A 20,616-nucleotide genomic window follows, 5' to 3' on the forward strand; every position below is an offset into this window, starting at 1 on the left:
CGCCCTGCGGGCCACCGAGGGCTGTCCCTCCCGGCCTCCCGTCAGCGGCGGCGCTGCCCTGGTTACGGGCCCGGCCGGGCGCGCCGGAGCCGGAGCCGGGGCCGGAGCCGGGGCCGGGGCCGGGGCTCTCTGCCTGCCAGCGGGAGTGAGCCCCGGGCGGGGCCGAGAGCCGTGGGCCCCCGTGGGCAGGACGCAGCCGGCGGGGGAAGGCGGCCCCGGTGGTCCGGCTCCGCCGCCGGGCCGTTCGCAACCGCAGGATGGAGAGCGCCGGGGCCGGCTGCGCCTCTGGAGGAAGCCGCCATCCCGACGTTGTCTGTGAAAAGCATTTGTTTAAAGGCAACCTGCCGGAGCCGCTCTTTCAGCTGGCGTGCAGACACCATCACTGCGCTTTCCCTGTGAGTCGCAATGGGTTGTGCGTCTGGAACACAGCCACTGCTCAGGTAAAGCTAGAATAGAGCCCTTGGTACGCTGCTACTTTAAACTAATATATAAATAAAATATTTGAGGGTAATGTAGAAGTGTCAGGTTTCACTTCAATGCTGGAAGGGTACTAGCATTTTTTATGAACTTTTTTATCGTGATAAGAATAAAATAAGCTGTTGTGGTGGGTTGGCCCTGGCTGGCAGCTAAACGATCACTCAGTCTCCTGCTCACCCCTTCCCAGCAGGGTAGGGGAGAGCATAGGATGGGAAAAAGTGAGAAATCACAGGTAGATTCAAAGGTAGTTTAATGAGTGAAGGGGAGAGAGAGAAAAAAGCTATACCAAGGCACCCCCTACAACCAGACCAATCGCAGTAGAGGCTTTGAGCAACAGCCGCCTTAGAGTAAATGTCCCAGGCCCTCAACACCTTCTTGCATGCAAAAGCCCAGTTCTATTGCTGAGCATAACATCATATAGTAGGGAATATCCCCTTGCCACTTCAGCAAACGGAAATATTTGTTCCAGCTATATCCCCGCCCAACCTGTTAAGCATCTTCAGCTTATTATTGGGATGGGGAAACTGAGAAAAAAGTGGGAAAAAGGAGAAGGCCTCAATGCTGTGCAAACAGCATTTGGCAACAGCCAAAACATTGCTGTGTTATCATCACTGTTTTTGTGACAAAATTCAAAGCATTGTGCCATGCAAACTGCTATGAAAAAAGTTAACTCCATCCCAGCCAAACCAATACGACTGCATTGTAGTTTAGGTGATTTTGAAGCTGTAAATAAAAATTAATAATTGTCCCATTTGTAATTTTATATGATTCATAATCTTTCTTTGAAGTTATTATTTTAACTCTTCTTTGTCTACATTTGTCAGCCATTATATTTGTCAGGCCATCATTACTCAATTTCTGCATTGTCATTTGGAAGCAAAATCAATCCACTTCTTGTCTGCTCTGCCTCTCGTGAACGTGTGATAGTGTGGAATCTTGATGAATGTACGCAGAAAGTGCAAGAAGGTAGAGTATTGTTTATATAATGTATATGTGTCATCTGTATGAACAAAGAAGTGATGCAAAGGCAGCCATTCACCACCAATCACTCAGACCAGTGTCCAGCCACTTTCTGAGCAGTGACAACCTTGGAAGGCCACCCCTACGCCTCTTTTTCTCCCACTGCTCCTTCTATAACAAGATTGTTTTATGTCTGAGAAGCACGCCTCAGACACTCAGATTCAGCAGCAGGAACAGCCATATTAATGCTGTGCTCCTCTCTTGCTCTTCTTCGGCAATGCCGAGTTGAACCAGGCCGGCAGCACAGCCCGTCCTGTCATTGTCACAGCCGTCGGCCCCGGGCGGCGCCGGCCCCGCGGCGATGCTGAGCTAGGTCGGGAGCTGGCCGAGGTGCTGGGCTGTTTGCCTCGGGGCGAACAGAGAAGCACGGCAGAGGCAGTGACGCTCTGACGCTGTGGAATGAAATGGACAGAAGAAAAATTAATCATAGCAGTACTGCATAATTAAACGTGCTATGCCAAAGTTCTTCCTTTTCTGGAATACTTGTGGAACTAGTGTTTTGTATCCTGCTTTGCCTCTCCTTCTGTCTCTGGAACATTGTTTTTGTGTGTGTGAGTGAGAGAGACCAATGCAAGTATCTGATTTGGAAGAAGAGTGCATGAGTGAAAGAGTATTGTGGTGACATAGCACACAGAAAATAGGAATTTTAGTGTCCTGACAACTATCTTGGTTTGGAGCCTCAACCAATGGCATTAGATTCTAGGGAGCAGTGTGCTAACCTCTCTGCAAGCTTAAATTCATTGTAAAGTAGAAGAATAAGGAAAGGGGAAAAAAAAAAAAAAAGAAGAGCAAGACCCCCAGAGTCATGATTCACTGGATTCTCAGTGGCAGTCTGTCCCCTTTTGGTGACAATATTTAAAGTTGCATGGCATTGTCCCACACTATTAAAGTTTCCTCCTTATTATCTATATTTAGAGATTTGCCGATGACTTAATGTGAGGGAGTTTTCTTGTACTCTGCTCCATTTTGAATTTGCTAATCTATATAATATGAAAACTAATGTTATAAAGAAAAGTTTAACAATATCAGTTCTTTTTATAAATAAAGGTCAGTATTAAATTTTAATCCATGTAAGAGTAACATAGACAATCAAAGGGTACTTCAGGAACTGAGAGTAAAATGGGATTATGAATTTGGAGGAAATAAAACTGGAAGATAGGAATAGAAAGTAGCAGAGAGATAAAGAGTGTGTGTGGTTTTGATATGAAGGCATTCGGCATCCAGATTATCTGCTGCTTATTTTTTCATTTTCTCTCCATCTACAGGCTCATCAGCAGATGCTATAGGGACTTTGTCTCCACAGACTGTCCTCTGCACATTCTTGGCACATTTTCTCATATTATTTCTTATAAACTGTGTCAAAGTAGTTAAGGAATTCTTCATGTGACCTTGACCTGTTCATCAATTGAAAAAAACTCCACAGCATCTAATATGAAAGCCTGAAAGGACACCTATAGTTGTGCTCGTATTCTAGATAATTTGTTCCCTATGAAATCCTATAATTTAATGACATATCCAAACTATCCTCACATCATAAAAGGCAGCATTATAAAGTAGGGATCAGCAGAAACCAATCTGCTTTAACCAGTGAGATGACCAGAATGAAATCATGAAGACAGGATAGAAATATGACCTGTTCTCAGATCTAGTCTTATCTGACTCTGTAATGATATTTAGTGGTGTACTTTCTCTTTCAGCCTTTTCCCACAGAAAATTGAAAGCAGAGAGCGAAAATCTTCTTTACTTTTTGGCTGAATGACTGGCATATTCTCCTAGAAGAAGTATTTTTCAAAACAGTGTTTTGCTGGGCTTCAGTTAGGATTTCTTACCTCCGAAATGGACGTGGCACTAGTGGGTTCCATAGGCACATCACCCTACTCCAAAAATCCTTTTCCTTGCAATCTTTAATGGAAGCAAGAAAGCATGATTTGATGGGAATTATTAATATAAGGAGTGACAGATAAGGTCTAGGCAACGGGGCTGATGGGGGAATCCTGATGGTCCATAGTTCTCTGCTTTTTTCCCCAATACCCTGGTGTATTTAAACAGTGTGTTTTTCTGTACATATTCCTGACAGAAACTGGGACAGTTCTGTGGTTAGTAACTGCTGTGCAAAGTTTCTAAGACTCTCACTGCACCAGATTTTTATATTTCATTGAGTCTCATTAATAATACAATTGCTGCAGGGTTTACACCTCGAGGAATTGTTATAGGAACTCTTTTGGGAATGGTGCTTCATGTAAGATTTAGTCCAGATGATCAACAAGTGGCAGTATGTGCTGGAAATCAGATCTACATGTTAAGTGCAAAGGTGAGATAGCATTCTTTGTAGTCATGGTACTGGTATTTCTTTTACTTATTCACTTTCAAATAAAATCATGATGCAGAAATGTTAGTAAAATTAAGCAAAAACATTCATTTTGTGTCATAAAATAAGTAGGAACTGGCACTTGGTAATGCATCATATATCAGATAGAAGACTATGTCTAAAGAGTTGAAGTGAAACAGTATCTCAATAACTTAAAAGGAGAAAATATTCTTAGATCATCTGAAAAACTTTTCCTGTATCATTCAGTCTGAAGAAGCAAAAGTAATGTGTAGTGGCTTTGCCAGCAGGATGGTATACAGGGCTTCAGTTTCAATAAGAGAAATCTTACTGAGTTATATTTTGAAAACAAATCTGACAATTTTTAGCAAGGTTTATTAATTATTAAAACACTTAATTGTCAATTTTATGTTGAAGTCCATTCTGTTTTTTATTTTTGACTTGATTAATCACAGAATGAAGCTATACTAGCTGAATTGGATGGACACCTGGCTCCGGTGACTGCTGCTGAGTTTTGCACATGGGAGAAAAGTATGCTCATATCAGTGTCAGAAGACAGAACCTTTAAGGCAAGGAAATTGTAGAAATGAACTTTAAAAAGAATAATTTAGTGAATATGGGAAGTATTCTTATTTATTCCCCTTTTAATATGCTCTGAAGATTAAATAAAAAATATCTTTTACTTTATGGAGATAAGGACAATGTTCTTCAAATTGCTTGGGAAATGATAACAAAAATTAATTTTTTAAAAGAGCAGTGCAGGTTTTGTAAATTCAAAACTTTCCACACTGAAGTATTAACTTAAATGATTATTATCATCTGGCAAATAGAAATAAAATACTGTGATCAGCTTGGCTGTAACTGAAGTGTTTCAGGTATGTTGAGCTGAAGGAAAACATTTCCCTTTGATTCTGCTGATATAAATTTGAATTTTCCTTTTTGGGATTATTGAACTGGGTTACTGTATGCAATGCACCCCTCTCCTCTTTTCTTTTTTTTTTTTTGTGTATGCCTTTTCATAAATTTAGCTAAAATCTCTGAGAGATCAACCTAAGAAAAATTGATACTTTGCATATCCATATCATGTGAGTTTGCCCTTTTTAACCAGGGATGATTATCAGTTGGACAAAATCCTTCATAAATGGAAACAGGTGATGAAAAAAATTCTTTCCTAAGAACATCACTTTCAGTGCCTGCATTCCTCTGTTTTTACCATGTAATGGCTGTTAAAAGTTGTGTTTTCAGTAGATATCTAAGTAGATACATATCTTTATATCTTTTTAATTTTTTTAATCTAAAGGTGTGGGACTATTCTACCAGCCAGTTAATATATCAGTCTGGAATAATAACAGGTAATTTTTCTATTTTTAAATGTATTTTTGCATAGCAAAAACCTCCTATATCTAAAAAATAATCTATGATTTTTATAGTAGTTTTGGGTTGATTTAGTGACAATAATTATTGTAGACAAGGTAGCAGTAAACATACTATTCTTTAAAGCCAATAGTAAATATTTTTTCCTCTAAACTCTGCTTCCCAGTGGATAGTTTCAGTGTAATTTCATAAACAAGTCTCCAAATGATGCTGCAGCAGCTTGGGTGACAGGGTGCAGGAAACCAGTGCAATAGCAGCTTAGATGATGGGCAGTCCAGAGACCTGCAAACAGAAAGCCCTCAGCAGCACAAAGGCTGAGGCACACAAAGCTCTGTGCAACCATGAGAACTGCAGTAAGGGCTTTTTTCACCTGATTTTATAAAGAAGAAGATTCAATTTTGAATAATGTATTTTAATTAAGTATCTGATTTGTGTCTACTCTAGAAATGCTTTTATCATTCTTTTTTGAGCAGTATTTCCTTTGCTAAGTCTCCTAATTGATGAAGAAAACAAACAGATTATCACTGGATGTGCTGAGGGACAGGTAAGAATTGTTCATGAAACTTAGTCTCTATGTCAAGAATCAACTATTATTTGATGCTTCTGTCGATAAAAAAGGTTCACAAGCTGCCTAAGATTTTTGAATTGTTAAAAAAATTTTTTTAGTAAGCATAATTCAGTGCTTTTAGTGTAAACCATAAATGGTAAATAAGGCCTCTATTACAACACAGAAACTTTTTCCTGAAAACCAGGAAAACTTAAGAGCACAATCAGTGATTATGTAAGAAGAGCACTCTGAGAGGCTATGAATATATCTGTTTTAAAAGAAAAAAGGTGAAAAATAGGATTCTCCTATTTTGGCCAAAAAAGGAAATGCGCAACGATTAAATGGAAGAGGCTATGATTTCAGCATGTGAGAATTCTAATAAAAATGTGGTAAATGTGAATATCCATTTTACCACTTCTTTAATGGTAAGAATATATTTACATGATAATTTCCAGATATTTTTCTTCAGTGTTACTGTTCAGTAATTCTGAAGAAAATTGAAGCTTTAACTGTAGTGGTGTCAAACCAAGAAAGGTATAAATCAAATTTATGCACATGAGCCAGTGAACAACTACATGCATGTCACCTGTGATTTTTAATTGTGAAAAATAGTCTATAAGGAGCTTTTTTCAAGACACATAAACATGTGGGAATTAGATGTACAGTTAAAACTGATCATTGTTGCTTTGATTATCTTCAACAATCTTAGGGATATATGTAATTGGAGTTTTTGTCCAAGGTGAGATGCCATATACAGAAGTTCACTAATTACATCTATGATTTTAAATATTGGATCTTTAGTTTGTATTCATGTAAGCTTTCTCTTTAGTGTCAAAAGGTTATTGCAATTGCTTTTTCTTTTTCTTGCAGCTTTGGATCTTCAGTTTAATCAGTGACCATAATTACCGTTGTGTAGCACATATCGACTTAAAGAAAGAGCAAGAGAAATTCTGTAATAAATTGTGGAAATCTGGCAAAGAGATAGGTAGCACAATGCTCCTAGAATGCTCTTTATGGTATAGTCTAGTTGCTACTGGCTTCTGAGCGTGTGCTTTTTTTACCATGATAATTTATTGTAAGTGGTAGACTTATGAGTCTTAGACTGTGGCATGGAATTCTTACTGAAGCTGATATGTAGTTGGGTATTGGTGTACCTAGAAGGAATTATGTATGTATGTATGTACGTATGTATGTAATAAATTCCTGGCCAGTGCATTTGTTCATGAAACGTTGCAACCTGTGCACTATTAAGTATTTGTTTTGATTGAATTCATTGTCCAAGACCTCAGTGAGAACAGAATCAGTGCCTAAAAATTAATCCCTTGTCAAAACGGAGTACTGTTTCTCAGTAACCTTTGAAGTTCCTGATTCTCTTTTTTCTTTTTCTTTTTTTTTTTTTTATCTATATCTGTGCCTTCATAATATGATATTTCTCTGGCTGTTATATTTCTAGTGATGTAACATGGAGTACATAGAAGTCTTTGAAGACTGCCCTGGTAACCTCAGCAGGGTGATTCCCTGGTATCAGATTAGTTTGATTGTTCCCTTGCAGTGCCTAGGGATGGCCATGAGCAGGTGACAGCCTTGGTACAATGGGAGGTCACCCTCTCCCTGGTGGGGTACAGACCCCTGTCCCCTCAGCACTGCTGTGGCTTTCCTAGGGAAAGGGAAATCTGGTTTCCTTGCTTGGTCTTTTTCTGGATCAATGACTGTTGTATTCTTATCTGCCTAGTGGTCCAGCTTCCATAATCCTGAAGTCCTAACCTAAGGAGAAAGACTGCTACATTTCTTGTTATTATTTAAAATCTGTGGATCTAACTTTCATGATTGAAAGAGAGTGATGTAATATCTGTATCTAGTGATGAATTTCATGCTGGTAGTTCCTGAGTGTGTATTACACATGCAGAATGGATTGGAGACTCCTTGGGAACAGGGAACTGAGGTGGATTTTCATCTTGCTTTTCGATTATGTTGTAACTTTAGTCTCAAGACAATTTTCAGGCTAAGTGGAAAGGTACTCAGCATATTTAAGGATTGTTGGAATATGACTTTCAGTGTCACTTCTTAAGATGAAAACACCTAAAATCTGCAAACTCATTTTCAGTTTATAAGTAGGATCTTTGGATTTTGTCTCTAGGTATGCAAAAAAACCTCACATAATAATGATGAAAACTGGCTCTTAGGAAATCCATCTTTTGAAATAGAAGTTTCTTGAGTGTGATCTTAGTTTTTCACAACTACTACAAATTCTCTCTTGAATCCTGTCTGTTTTCCTTATTTCATAGTATTTTGATAGCTGGCATTGTTGACTTTCTTAGGTGAAGGGCAAAATAATTCCAAGCCTTGCAAAACAGACAACATGAGACCAGAAGGATCAGTGGAAACATCATTGCCTATCCTCTTAATTGAGCATTGCGACTTTTTTGTATGTTTCCATAATGAAGAAAACATGTAAGTCCTTTAAAATATCACCTAGTATTTGAGTCAAATTTATTTCTCGGAGTTGCTATTGGTTCTTGGATTATTTTCACTGCAGATTTGTATTTTTTGAAAAATGCACATAGGAAAATCAAATAATATTTTTAGTGATCTGCAAGTTTTAGTTGCCTGCTCTTAGGATGATAATGTACACAGGCTGTACAAAGTTAAAACTGGGTTTTATTCTGAAAAATAATTCTATAAAAATGTCATTGAAAATATCCATGTAACATCTATTGATACTGGCTGATCAGGGAAGATGAGTTAAAAAGTAATTAATAAATCAAAATTATTTTTAATTTGCTTTCCTAAAGAAATATGTGAGGCAGCCACTGTGTGACTGTGTCAGTTTGTCTGCCAAGTTTAAATAATTTTTGAACTACCTAACCTGCTCCAGTCAAACTTCTGTCAGAGGGACAAATGTTTCAGAGCATGATGCTTTTACCCATTCCCATGGAATGGTTAGCCAGGTAGAATTAATTCTTACATTGCATTTCTTTCCTGAAGAGAAGTTTAACCATATTATCAGGCACCTGGAGATCTGTTCAGGACACTTCCACAAGATCTGTCTCAAATAACAACCTGTTTGTGTTGTAATTTATGATTATCACCTGTATAAATTTCTCAGCCACACCATGTTTTAGAGAACTCTAGTCCTAACCTTTGCTCTATGGTGGGTTATTCAGATGTAACTGATTAATCTCTGGTTAGATATATAAATAACTTTTGATGAGCAAAGAAGAAAACTATCCAGCAGTACGGGACAATTTTGGTTGTCTTTATGTTAAGTAATTCACAGTTATTTTCATGTTGCTTATGTATTTAAAAGTATCACCACTGAGAGAAGGGCAGTAGTGATTTTTAAGATGCACATCTCAGCCATATTTTAATGCAGTGACAGCACTTGAAGATCAGATGATGAATTATTACAGTCTGTCTTATTGCTTGTGTAATACCACTCTCAAAGCATCAAAGCTTTGCCTTCATCACAATTGTAAGTTTGACTTGAACAGCAGCACGTCTTTAAAAATGACAAGTCTTCTGGCAATAAAGAATCCACCATGTCCCTAGTGAAATTGTTCCAGGAACTGACTTGTTCAAATTTGCTTCTAGTCTGAATTGCTCTCTTTTCATATACAGGATTTTTAGTATGTTTTTCACTCTGATAGTCCAGTGTCAGCCACTCTCATGTTCTCTCTTTGGACAGCAAATTACAACTCATGAACAAGTTACCTCTGCCCTTCTGGATAAAATAGCTTGTACCTTGTAGAAGGCATGTTTTGTGTAATATTTTCAACATTTGCCTTTGGAAATTTCTGAGACTCAATCTCATTTATTTTTCAATCCCCTTTTGGGACATGGTTGCCTGAAATGGATCCACATTAATAGATTATTTGAAATAATTTTCTGAATTGAGATAACATCGCTTTCCTATTCCCAACTGTTACTGCTACACAATGTATATCTAAGGTCTATTTGTTCTTTCAACTATCACATCACAGTTGAAGGTTTTGTTCTGCTTATAAACAACCATGGCCATTAAATTCTTACTATTAATTAAGTTCCATTATATTTTGGGTTGAGAGGTTTGTGTTTATAAAAATTCTTTTCTATTTGTTTTTTAAAAAGAGTGTGTTGGCTTTAGAAGGTGCTTCAGATTTGTCTGAACAATTGAGCAATCCCTGATATACTGCTTTTGCTGCCTGCCATGAAAAGCAACAAGGAAACATTGTTGGAACACTGATGTCCAAAATTAGGCATCTCACACTTTCCTAAGCTTTTTGACACTGAGCAATCTCATCACAATGGATTTTATTATTTTAAAGTTGGAGTGAGTTAAGCTTCCTGGATATATGACTTTATGGTGTTCAAAATAACTTGATAATGACACTTTGTACATAATTCAAAGAATTTGCAAATTAAATGTCTGTTACTGCTGTAATGAAAGTAGTGCAAACCACAAATAAAATTATTCATATCATGTAAAAGTATCACAAACCAGAAATGAAACTGTCTATTCCAGTCTGCTTCTTAACAGATTTGGCTGTATACATATGGGGGTTTTTTTTATTTAATTTTTTTTTTAATTAAGTTACAGCTTCATATTTTTCCATATCCTTACTTCAACTCTTGTGGTCTGATTTTAAATCAAACTAATAACTCTACTGACTCCTGTTTGAAAAAATTATTAAAATGTTGATGCCAATTTTTGTTTATTGTGGCATCAAAAATTTTTTGGGGTTTTTTTTGAGAATGACAAATGTTATTTTGTTACAATTATCTTATGCTTGATAATATATTTCTTCTGTGAGGCTGTTAACTGAAATTAGCAAATCTGTTGGTTTACTCTGTGGTGGTTGCAGAAGCTGGATTTCATTACCCAGCTGCAATAGTGCTGCCACTAAACACAGGCTGAGACAGACATTCCAAACTTGCCTGGGTTTTTTCCCCTTCAGTTTGTGCTGCCTTTTCCCTTGTACTTTAATTATGTAAAAACATACGTTGAATTTCCCTGCGTTTTGGGTGTTCATTTAAGAGTGGTAAAAGTAAACTATAAGTGGATTTGTTTCTTGGTTTGAATTTTCTTTTTGTGTATACAATGCTTTTACAGCATCTCCCAACTCTTACAAACCACAGTTTGAAGAAAAGTATTTCCTGTGCAGTTTTGGATGCGCCATGAAGCACTTACATGAATCAAGGATTGTGTTCTGCTCAAGGATTGTGAAAACTGCTCTCCAGTTTTCAAAACTTCACCAATTTCACTTGAAACTTTGAGATACAGGATACAGATTTAGAAAAAAAAAAAGCTTTAAATTTATTGTATTTTTTCTGTGTGTGCTTCATTATTGTTGCACCGGGACTGGGCAATGAGAATTAAAAAACCCAATTTTGTTTGTTGCATGTTAGTAAGAAAAGCTTCTTTATCCTACTCAGAGACATTTTTCTCCTTGTTTTAATAGATATTCTTCCCAGAATCCTAGCTATTTTTGGATTGGAACCTCTACTGGCTTGTTAATAATTAATTTGGCAAACTTCGAATTAGAAGCTCTTTTATCTTACAGAGGTATGTTTAAAAGATACGTGATTACATGATCATGTGATTGCTTTTGTTATCTGATATAAATAATGTAAGAATTAGGTTGTGAAATAGCAGAATACAATAGAAACCAAATGTTTTTTAAAAATGTTTTTTTCCTAATAGCTTTTGTATGTTTTCCTGGCCCTGGTGACTTTTGTCAGAAGACACGTTGGTGCTAGATCTGTGTAGTCACTAGCCATGAATTTTTATTCAATTTTACAGTTCATAAATGTTAAATACAAGTAATTCTACTCCATTATAATTTGAGGGTAAAATAGAAGTATATACTCTGAAGATTAGTGTCATGTCAAATTAGTAAAAGTGATTTTTTTGTGTGTGTCTTAGAGATAGGTTTTTTCTTGTGAAATGCAGGTATGATTTTATAGCACTTTGTTCTTCTTGGTAAAGATTACAGTGACCTGAGCATTCAGATTGCCAGATCATGTGCATTAACAAGGAAGGCAGCTAATGGAAAGGTGAGTATACAGTAAATGTTGCTTTAATAAGTGTTAACAGTTACAATTATTTTCAATAAATATTTACACATTTTGCTAACAGATTAGTGCACAGATTTGTGTTATTTAATATGATTTACACAGTAATTTCTTTGAAGAGGGTTGATTCTTCATTATGGAATCCGGTATTTTGAAGCTATCATGGGTTATATACAGTCTAAAGTGATTAATAAGGACAAAGCGAATTGTTACAGTGTTCAGGGTGTACCTTGAATGTCAAGAATGGCCACTGAAGAAGCAGAGGAAATCTTTTAAGGGAAAAAACCATATAAACATTGTTATACCTTGTTTCTCAAAAAAAAAAAAGTTAGGATGTGCTACTTCTGAATCCTTCTAAAGGATCTGTCAAAATTATTTGGGTTGAGAGAAAATTTCTGTTGAAAGTCACTAAAAGTGATTTTAAGAAAATGGAAGGCATTCTTATCTGTATACTCCATTTTTGATATTGCAGTTTTCCTACAGATGTAAGCTCAATCTAGGCTACATATTTAACATAGAAATCTCTGCTTTAGAGAAGGAATTTGTTTAAATTCAGCTCTTAGCATGTTCTCATCATGTTGAAGCCAATCTTTCTTCCATGTGTACTTTTTTTCTCACAACTCATACGGCAAATTGTCTCCAGTGTTGGAATTTCTATCACTGTTACGTATGTAAGTTTGTAAAAACACATTTAAGCAACATAGACATATTTTTGAGGGATAGATTTAAACACTCTACCACCTAATGCTCTTCATGACGAAACCCATGGATATTTTTGATTAATTTTTATAAATTTGAGAAATTGATTTTATTTTTCATAATAAATACATTATGTTTTGAACTTAAATTATTAAGTACATGGAGTGTTAATTTACGGTGATTGCTGCAGGTTTTATGCTTGATTGCCTCGATGTTTGAAGATATGATTGCTGTGTTGGAAGTTAACCTTGCTGCATTGGTGAGAACTCAGCACAGTGATTCTCTCCCATGTGGAAATGAGAAAAATCTATCAGTTATTGCCAGGTACAGAATTATTAAATGTTTTCTCTCCATGTTGGATGATGGATTTGTTTATCTGGCACTGCAGTGTATCATATGGTTTTCTGCAGTGCTGCTTGTTGACATGGCTTGATTTTCCTTCTTTTCTTATCATACTTTAGTTGTATTGAGAGGGAAAATCACAGAATAGTTGAGTTTGGAAGGCACCTCTTCAGGTCATCTTGTCCAACCACCCCACTCAAGCAGAGCCAGTTGGAGTCATTTGGCCATCACAATGTCCAAACAACTTTAGAATATGTCAATGGAGGGAGTTGCCACAACCTTTCTTGCCAGTGCTCAGTCACCTTCACAGTAAATAAGTGTTTCCTACTGTTCAGAGAGAACCTCCCGTTTCATTTTTTGTGTATTGCCTCTTGTCCTGCTGCTGGGTTTCGGGTGCAGAGCCTGGCTCTAGAGTCTGCTTTACAGCCTGTACTGCTGCATGGGCTTGTTCCTCCTCTGCTGCAGGACTTTGCCTTTCACATTGTTGAGCTCCACAAGGTTGCTGTCAGCCCATTTATGCAGACAATAAATGTCTCCCTGGATGATAACACAACCTTCTCTTTAAGACACTCCTCTCAGCAAACATGGTGAGAATCACTCTGCTCCCTTATCCAGATTATTAATGCAGATGTTGAATGGAATTATTATACCCATGGAATCATATGGAGTTATAGCCTCTGGGTTACTCCAGTAGTTCCTGCTTTCCAACTAGACTTTGATCATCACAGTCTGGGCTTGGTTGTTCATCTGGTTTTCAATCCAGCTCAGTGTGTGCTCATCCAGACCACAGTTCATCAGCTTCTCTGTGAGTTTCTTATGGGAGACAATGTGGAAAGTCTTACTGAAGTCAAAGTAGACAATATCCTCATCTGCTCTCCCCTCATCTTCCAAGCCACTCATTTTATCACAGAAGTTTATCAAACTGATCAAGCATGACTTCCCCTTGGTGAATCCCTGCTGGTTATTTCTTCCTTGTCCTTTATGTCCCTAGAAATGATTTATGAGAAAATACTGACATTTTGAAGATAAAAAAACCTCCACAATATACACTGAAATGCAGATTTCAGTGCTTAAAATAAAATAATCAGTTAATATTCACAAAACTGGAATCCAGAATGTAAAAGCAATGGTCTGTGAATTGGGTCAGGGCCAAGTCTTCTCTGTGCTGCTGGGTATCTGAGATGATAACTGATCCACTATGCCAAACTTGTTTTTGTTTAAATGTCCTTGCTATTGCACATGTAAACACACACACATGCAGAAAAATAGCTAAAAAGGAGTTTTGGCACCTTTTTTTTAATCTGACATTTTTGTTCATTGCATTGATCAATTATTTTGCGCTTCATTTTATAACTTAGGTGTACTTTATTGGCAAGTTCTCCATTGTGTAAAGGTTTAAAGAAGAGCACAAAAGAACCTTCTAGTAAAACACTTGGTAAGTATAAACCATTTCTGAAATTAATTAATAAAGTTATATTTTTAAAAACAGAAGCTGACTTCCAGCTGGTTTGTGCCTAATACAATCAGTAAGTTGACTTTTGTTTTAAACATATATTGCATTATATTTTTACTTCAGTAGGAAGAATTTTAGACTTCTATTAATATTTCATATCATAAACATGTAATTGTAGTTTAAAATTATGGTTATAAGTATTTTTATTTTTTCAGAAATCATTGTCTGAGAATTTTCTGTAAATTTTAAGTGTTAGAGTGTCGAAGGTTTACATTTTTGTAAGTCCTTCTTTTTCTGTACCATGCAGTAAATTTTCTGTATAATTTGTCATTTCTTTCTTAACTTTGGTTATGAAATATACCAAACAGTTGTTTTGGTATATTGAAATATACCAAACAGATGTTTTGGTATATTTTGTTGTTCTGAATGATCTTCTGCCAATACTGGATGTTTAGGAAGTTAATTTTTGTCTCAATATTCTACTGCTTAAAAAAAGAGATCTGATGTCTGGTTGCCATTGAAGCACCTGTAGCTTTTTTTGGTGAGCAGCAATAAAGTTCAAAAAATAAAATTACAAAAAAGTTTTCATTCTTACCATTGGCATGTATTGTGCCCATTAGAATGTCAAAGTTTGTACCTCTAAGGTTTTATGGTATTTTCAGAATGCATCTACAGAGTTTTATCTAGAATTCCAGGTTGCCTTGGACACCCAGCATTGACAACTGTGCTGGCTTTGTTGACATCTCATGATCAGATAGATAAGTTCTGTAATGAAATCTTTTGGTCTCTTAAGGTGTGTGGTACTGAGAACCTCTGAGGAAGGGCCTTTTTTGTGCCTCATTGCTACATTAAGAGAAAGGATAGTTAGTGGCATTTGGTGGGACTTTTACCCTCAGCATAGGTAAATGTGTCCCAATGCATCTGGGTTTTTTCCCTTGGAATATCAACAAAATATCCCCTTTTAGAACATTTATTTTTTTAGTTTGTTTCTGCTGATATGTTTGTTTCTGCTGATATGTTTGTTTCAGCTCCTCAGTTTGGAGCTGAGGGGCGCCTACTGGGCTTCCTAGTACAGCACTGGACATGCAGACGTTACGCATGACCTGAGCTGTGTAGGGACACAAATACTTATAGGTACCCACCAGTCAGCTAGTTAATGATCTTTAGATCCATTTCTTGCTCCAAATATAGGCTGTGAATGCATTATAACTAATGCATAGAAAGTCTAAGCAGAGGCAGTTAGAAAACACATTTTCTAACTGAAATGAATGGTGAAAAAAGTGATTCAGAACAGTATTCTTGCAGCTTCAAAGTTTAAAGAAGTTCCTACTTATTAATGTAATTGGAGGAGGGATGTTATACAATGTAACAGTTCATATATCTTTCCTTTTCTCAGTAATCATTATATTAGCGTGATTGGTCAATTATGTGTTTTGTAACATAAAGAAACATCAAGTATTATGCAAAACAATCTACTTTCACTGTAAAAATATAATGTTAAAAAAATATTTGAATGTAAATTAAATTATTTTCCTACAGGAGTGAAGAACACAGTGAAGGATAAACCATTGGTTTTCCATAATAAAATTAAGTCATCAGGATATACAGCGGCACCACGGTCAGTAGAAATATTACTACTTTCCCTGTCTTATTGGTGTGTGATATTTTTTCACATAGCTGTGTAGTCTCATGATTGTGGAATTAATCACCTGTGGAAAATAGTTATGATGCTATCAAACAAAAAAAAAATTTAAAAAACATATTGTAAACCAAAATGTTCACAGCTTCTGGTCATTGTCCAACTTCCTTTTATAATCCATATTTGACATCTGGATTCTTTCATTTGACTAGTCTCTTGTTTTTTCAGCTCGCAGAAAGTATTGTCTGAGAACTTTATTTGTATGAATTTTGACCTTCAGAATGTGCTGTTTAACAAATAAGTCACAGAAATCAATGCTCAAACTCAGGCATTAGAATAATTGACATTTAAATTGTCATCAAAGTCTACATTCTCTTATCTATTGACATTACCCACAGACATAAATAGTAAGAAGGAAATAGGATTGCTTTCGTTTGAAAAAAGCTGTTTCTCCCATGCAAAGTTTAATATTTCATAGAAGAGTGTATGTTTTCTCTCTTGTAGAATGGCCATGTTTGCTCCAAATACTAACCTGAAAAAAAAAGAGGCATCAAAGTGGAAGACCAGTTGTAAATGGTAGGTCATCTAATGACTCTGTTAAAGGAAGAACAAATTAAAACAAATTAAACAAATTAAAAATGCTTCTGTCATTGGAATGACAGAATGCCTCGGTCATTTTTAGTGAGGGTTGCCACTAGAACTAAGGCTTGGTAATTTTGATATAAAATTTATCACTTCAGCAAGTGATTTGGTTTATCAGACTGTGAATTAAACTTGAGTGCTTCATATAAAAGAAAATATGCATATCTGTTTTCTTAGATTTTTGTTGGTAGGAAGAAGAGGTGCTAAATATGGTTGGAAGCTAAGTTCCAACATGTTCTTAAGCTGCAGTTCTAGTCCAAACAATACCCGAGTGTGACACTGGGAGAAGTGATTTCAGATCATGTCCCTCATTCACCCCTAAAATCTTGTTACCTAAAGTCAAGGAAAACTTACTCCAATAGATTTAAACAGAGTATGTGTAATAGTAAAAATATTCTGACCAATACAAATATTCTGACCAGTAGAATTTTTATTACTGGTCACAAAGAACAAATGTTTTTCTAAAGCTGGCATTTTCTTGTTAATTGGGGAATGGAATATTAAATGGGGATATTGCACACATTTTTTTCTTTACTATTATATAGTCTTTGCTTTATGTAATACAAACTTGAAAGTTAAGAATGATTGATGCCATAATTTTTCTCATTTAAAAAGAGCTGTTAAAGCGTTAAGAAACCCACTTAATAGCTCAAGACTCAGTTTTTGTAAACCTTGCACACATAGGAAGTATTTACATGAGTGCTTCAGATAATTTCAACTTTGGTTTAGCACTGCTTTACATAGGTGAAGCTACTTAGTATTTTAAGTTTTGCGTGGTTTTTTATTTAAATGGCTTTTTTTTTTTTAAGTTAATATTGCATTTTGCCCCAAGGTCTTTGTAAACAAGGTAGAGTTTACATTCTTTAAACATTTTTGTGACTTAAGAAATTATTTTTTTGCCAGACAATGCTAATTCTTGATCTTGTGAATTCACAACTCTTACTGGTAGGAGTAGCTTAAATATAACAATTTAAAATTATTTTGGCTCTTACATTGGATTTGATATATTTTTCCAGCAAATATTTATATAAAAATATTTATAATAATTCCAAAAGCACATTTATTTCATAACTGAAATAAAGATGTAATTGTTTCTTTCTTTTTTCCTTTTTTGAAGTAAAAATAAAGAATATCCATTGGAAAATTATCCTCCAATCAAATATGAGAAAGAGATATCTGTTACTTGTAAACCAACCCCAATATTTTGTGTTCAATATTCTGGTAAGTACAGGCTTTATAAAAAGTGCAGTCTTGTCAGTGTGCAGAAAGATACCCAAAATTTGTGTGGCATAGTTTCTAAAGAGAGGGGATTTAGTGTGGATAAATTCACAGAAAACTTTCTGGCAATACCACATACTGTTTGATCATAATTTTTTATCTTGCAAAACCATGCAAACCATTATTACATATGCAACAGGATCCTATTTCTGATTTTATGTCTTGTTTTCTTTTGACTTTATTCTGACTTTCCTACTACTACTTGAAAATTAAGTGTTCTTTCACTAAGGAATTTATTTTCTATCACGTTTACTTAGTTTCATTAGGGTGTATTAGATACTGAAGTTCTGTTTCAAAATACTCATATTTCTTATATGAATATTATTCAATTACTGTAAATTGAAATATTTAAAAAGGAATTCTCCTGTGTGATCCAAAGAGAGGAATTTTTCCTAACAGCTTTGGATAAATGACTTTTGCAATAGGTTTAGTCAGTTCCAATGTAAATATGATGAAGCAGAAAGCACTTTCTAGATTAGCAATCAAGCATGCTACCATGTATATAATTATGTCAATGTACACCCTTCAAGGCAAAATATTTTCAAAATATTTCAAAACTTAAATATATGTAAGTGTTTTGAGTACAAGAACAACTTTCATCCTCAGGAAATAAAAGCAATTAGATGCAATCAGTAACTTTGCTAAAATATATTCCAACCATCTCTGTTCCCTAGAGAGTTTTGCTAGTACGTTGTAAGTATAAATCTTCTTTTAGTTTGAGGAAGAAACATCTTTTTCTCTTTTTCTCTTTGTCTCTCCCACACCCATGCATGCAAACACAGGCTTAAATAACCCCAGTTTAGCAAAAATTTCAGATTTTTCTTTTGAGTTAAAAAATTTTGTTATTTAGAGAATATGTCAGGACAAGAGATGAATTTGCCTACAAAATCCTATCAAATTCTGCAACCCTAATTTGTGATGTTCATAAAAAATTAGCGTTAAACATATGAAATTAATATGAATATCTGGGTTTTGTTTTGTTGTAGTGACGTACATGATTTTTATGATCAAAAGAGGCAGCATATTCACTCCTCTTTGCTTTCAGATGTAAATCATTAAATGCTTTTCTTTGCAGGGGATGGAGAGATGCTGGCTTGTGGCCAGGCTGACAAAACTGTGCTGATATTCAATTCCAATCTCACTGATATGCATCATGCTTTTTCAGGTAAGTTTTTGAATTATATTATAAAAGATATGAGTTGAGTTGATGGTTGAGTTTGATCTAAAATGGCACAGATTCCACTTACATCACGCAGATAGCAAGAGAGAGGAAATATTGATGATTCAAGATGTAAAATTTATTTCTCGGATTGCTTAATTTTTTCCTAGAATTAAAGTGACTACCAGGTGTTCCCATTTCTCAATTTTTTGTGGGGTAAGAAGCAATCTATGATGATATATACTGAAATCTTCATAATGATGTATAATGTGTATTACAATAATTAAAGTGAAAAAATAAAGGCAATGTATTGCAATAATAATGTCTGTGTATATTGTAGCAGTATGTTCTGATAGCTTATTAGCTAAAAATTGACTGTGATGACTTGGCAAAAGATGTGTTTGCTTTGCAACTCCAGACTTCTAGAGAATAACCATTTAAACAAAGAGGGACTATTCCTAAGAAATTCAAAACTACAAAAGTGTATGCATGTGTAAACATGTATGCTTTTAAATGATTCTTCAGCACCAGATTATGTCTAAATTTCTACAGGAACAATCTGTTCAATTTTTAATAACTGTAAATGTTTTTAATGACTTTAAATTGATCCTGCTGCGTGAATTTTCTCTGAAAGCTCATAATGGAAAATAAATGTTTTTTACTATTTGATCCTAACAAGTATTAAAACCGGACTACTTAAAGATAATTCAGAGAATTATTTCTCAGTAAATAACTCTGAAAACTGATTTGTGGAAACAGTTTTTCTTTTTTAGTAATTTTCATTATATTTAATGTAAGAAGTGACATTAAGGAGGCAACATTACTGACATTATCCTTCTTGTGTGAGGAAATGGATGAAAATATGCCTTGTGGACAGTCTTTTTTTTCTACAATAACAAGTTCTTAAGTTTTTTACTGACTTACTTCATTGATGCCTTTAATAATTTATGTCTTTTTTTTTTTTAATAATGCACAAGTCTGAAAAGCACTGTAAACCACATTCTAACATGTATGTAGTTCTTCCCGAAAGCAACATAAATGTTGAACTGCCAGGTAAAGTAATGCATGGGATTAGGAACCACAAACCATTAGTTGCCTGCTTGTTTCATTCACATTGTTTTTCTGTGTTGTTCAGATTACCATGCAGTCACCTGTTTACTTTCTACTTTTGATGTTCTTGTTTTAGTACTGTCATAATATATGTGATAACCATGATGCATTATTCTTACTTAGAACTGCAATCAATGGCAATGTAAAATTTTATTTTTATCAAGAAATGAAAATTGTATCTATTCTACTAAAAAATTTCAGTTTCAAGGCAGCATTAACATCTGAATATTGCTGCCTATTAAAAGTCATGGCTGTATAAGGCAGCATCAGAGGAATGGTATAACAGCAGTTTGCTGTTAGCCTAATTTATTCAGCCTTGTTCCCTGGAGGGTTCAGTTATGGTTTTAAGTAGTTCTGCATTCTTCTTCAGTAGTGACTCTTCAGGTGTCTGTGTCCTGTAGTGAAGTGCAGGTAATGTTGAACAGCTATAAAGAGTTACAACCAGCAAGGTCTTTCTGAAAAAGTCTTTTTACAAAACCAGCTGCTATTTTTCTCAATG

At 35.4% G+C, this 20,616-nt stretch overlaps 1 protein-coding gene across 1 annotated transcript in view; it reads left to right on the plus strand.

The window, feature by feature from the left end:
- Positions 1–257: 257 nt before the first annotated feature.
- Positions 258–20,616, plus strand: part of WDR27 (WD repeat domain 27) — a gene marked incomplete at both ends in the record, with an annotated part of 89,449 nt that continues 69,090 nt past the window's right edge. The window contains 16 exons of the mRNA XM_084202641.1: positions 258–440; positions 1,302–1,443; positions 3,684–3,808; positions 4,279–4,392; positions 5,124–5,175; positions 5,671–5,741; positions 6,615–6,729; positions 8,063–8,195; positions 11,183–11,286; positions 11,710–11,777; positions 12,685–12,818; positions 14,195–14,271; positions 15,829–15,907; positions 16,433–16,504; positions 17,688–17,791; positions 18,924–19,013. Of these exons, the coding sequence (XP_084058767.1) occupies positions 258–440; positions 1,302–1,443; positions 3,684–3,808; positions 4,279–4,392; positions 5,124–5,175; positions 5,671–5,741; positions 6,615–6,729; positions 8,063–8,195; positions 11,183–11,286; positions 11,710–11,777; positions 12,685–12,818; positions 14,195–14,271; positions 15,829–15,907; positions 16,433–16,504; positions 17,688–17,791; positions 18,924–19,013 (1,663 nt within the window). The remainder of the gene's footprint in view (positions 441–1,301; positions 1,444–3,683; positions 3,809–4,278; positions 4,393–5,123; positions 5,176–5,670; positions 5,742–6,614; positions 6,730–8,062; positions 8,196–11,182; positions 11,287–11,709; positions 11,778–12,684; positions 12,819–14,194; positions 14,272–15,828; positions 15,908–16,432; positions 16,505–17,687; positions 17,792–18,923; positions 19,014–20,616) is intronic.

This window comes from Fringilla coelebs (assembly GCF_963513975.1).
Source record: "Fringilla coelebs genome assembly, chromosome: 3".
Classification (NCBI taxonomy): Eukaryota; Metazoa; Chordata; class Aves; order Passeriformes; family Fringillidae; genus Fringilla; species Fringilla coelebs.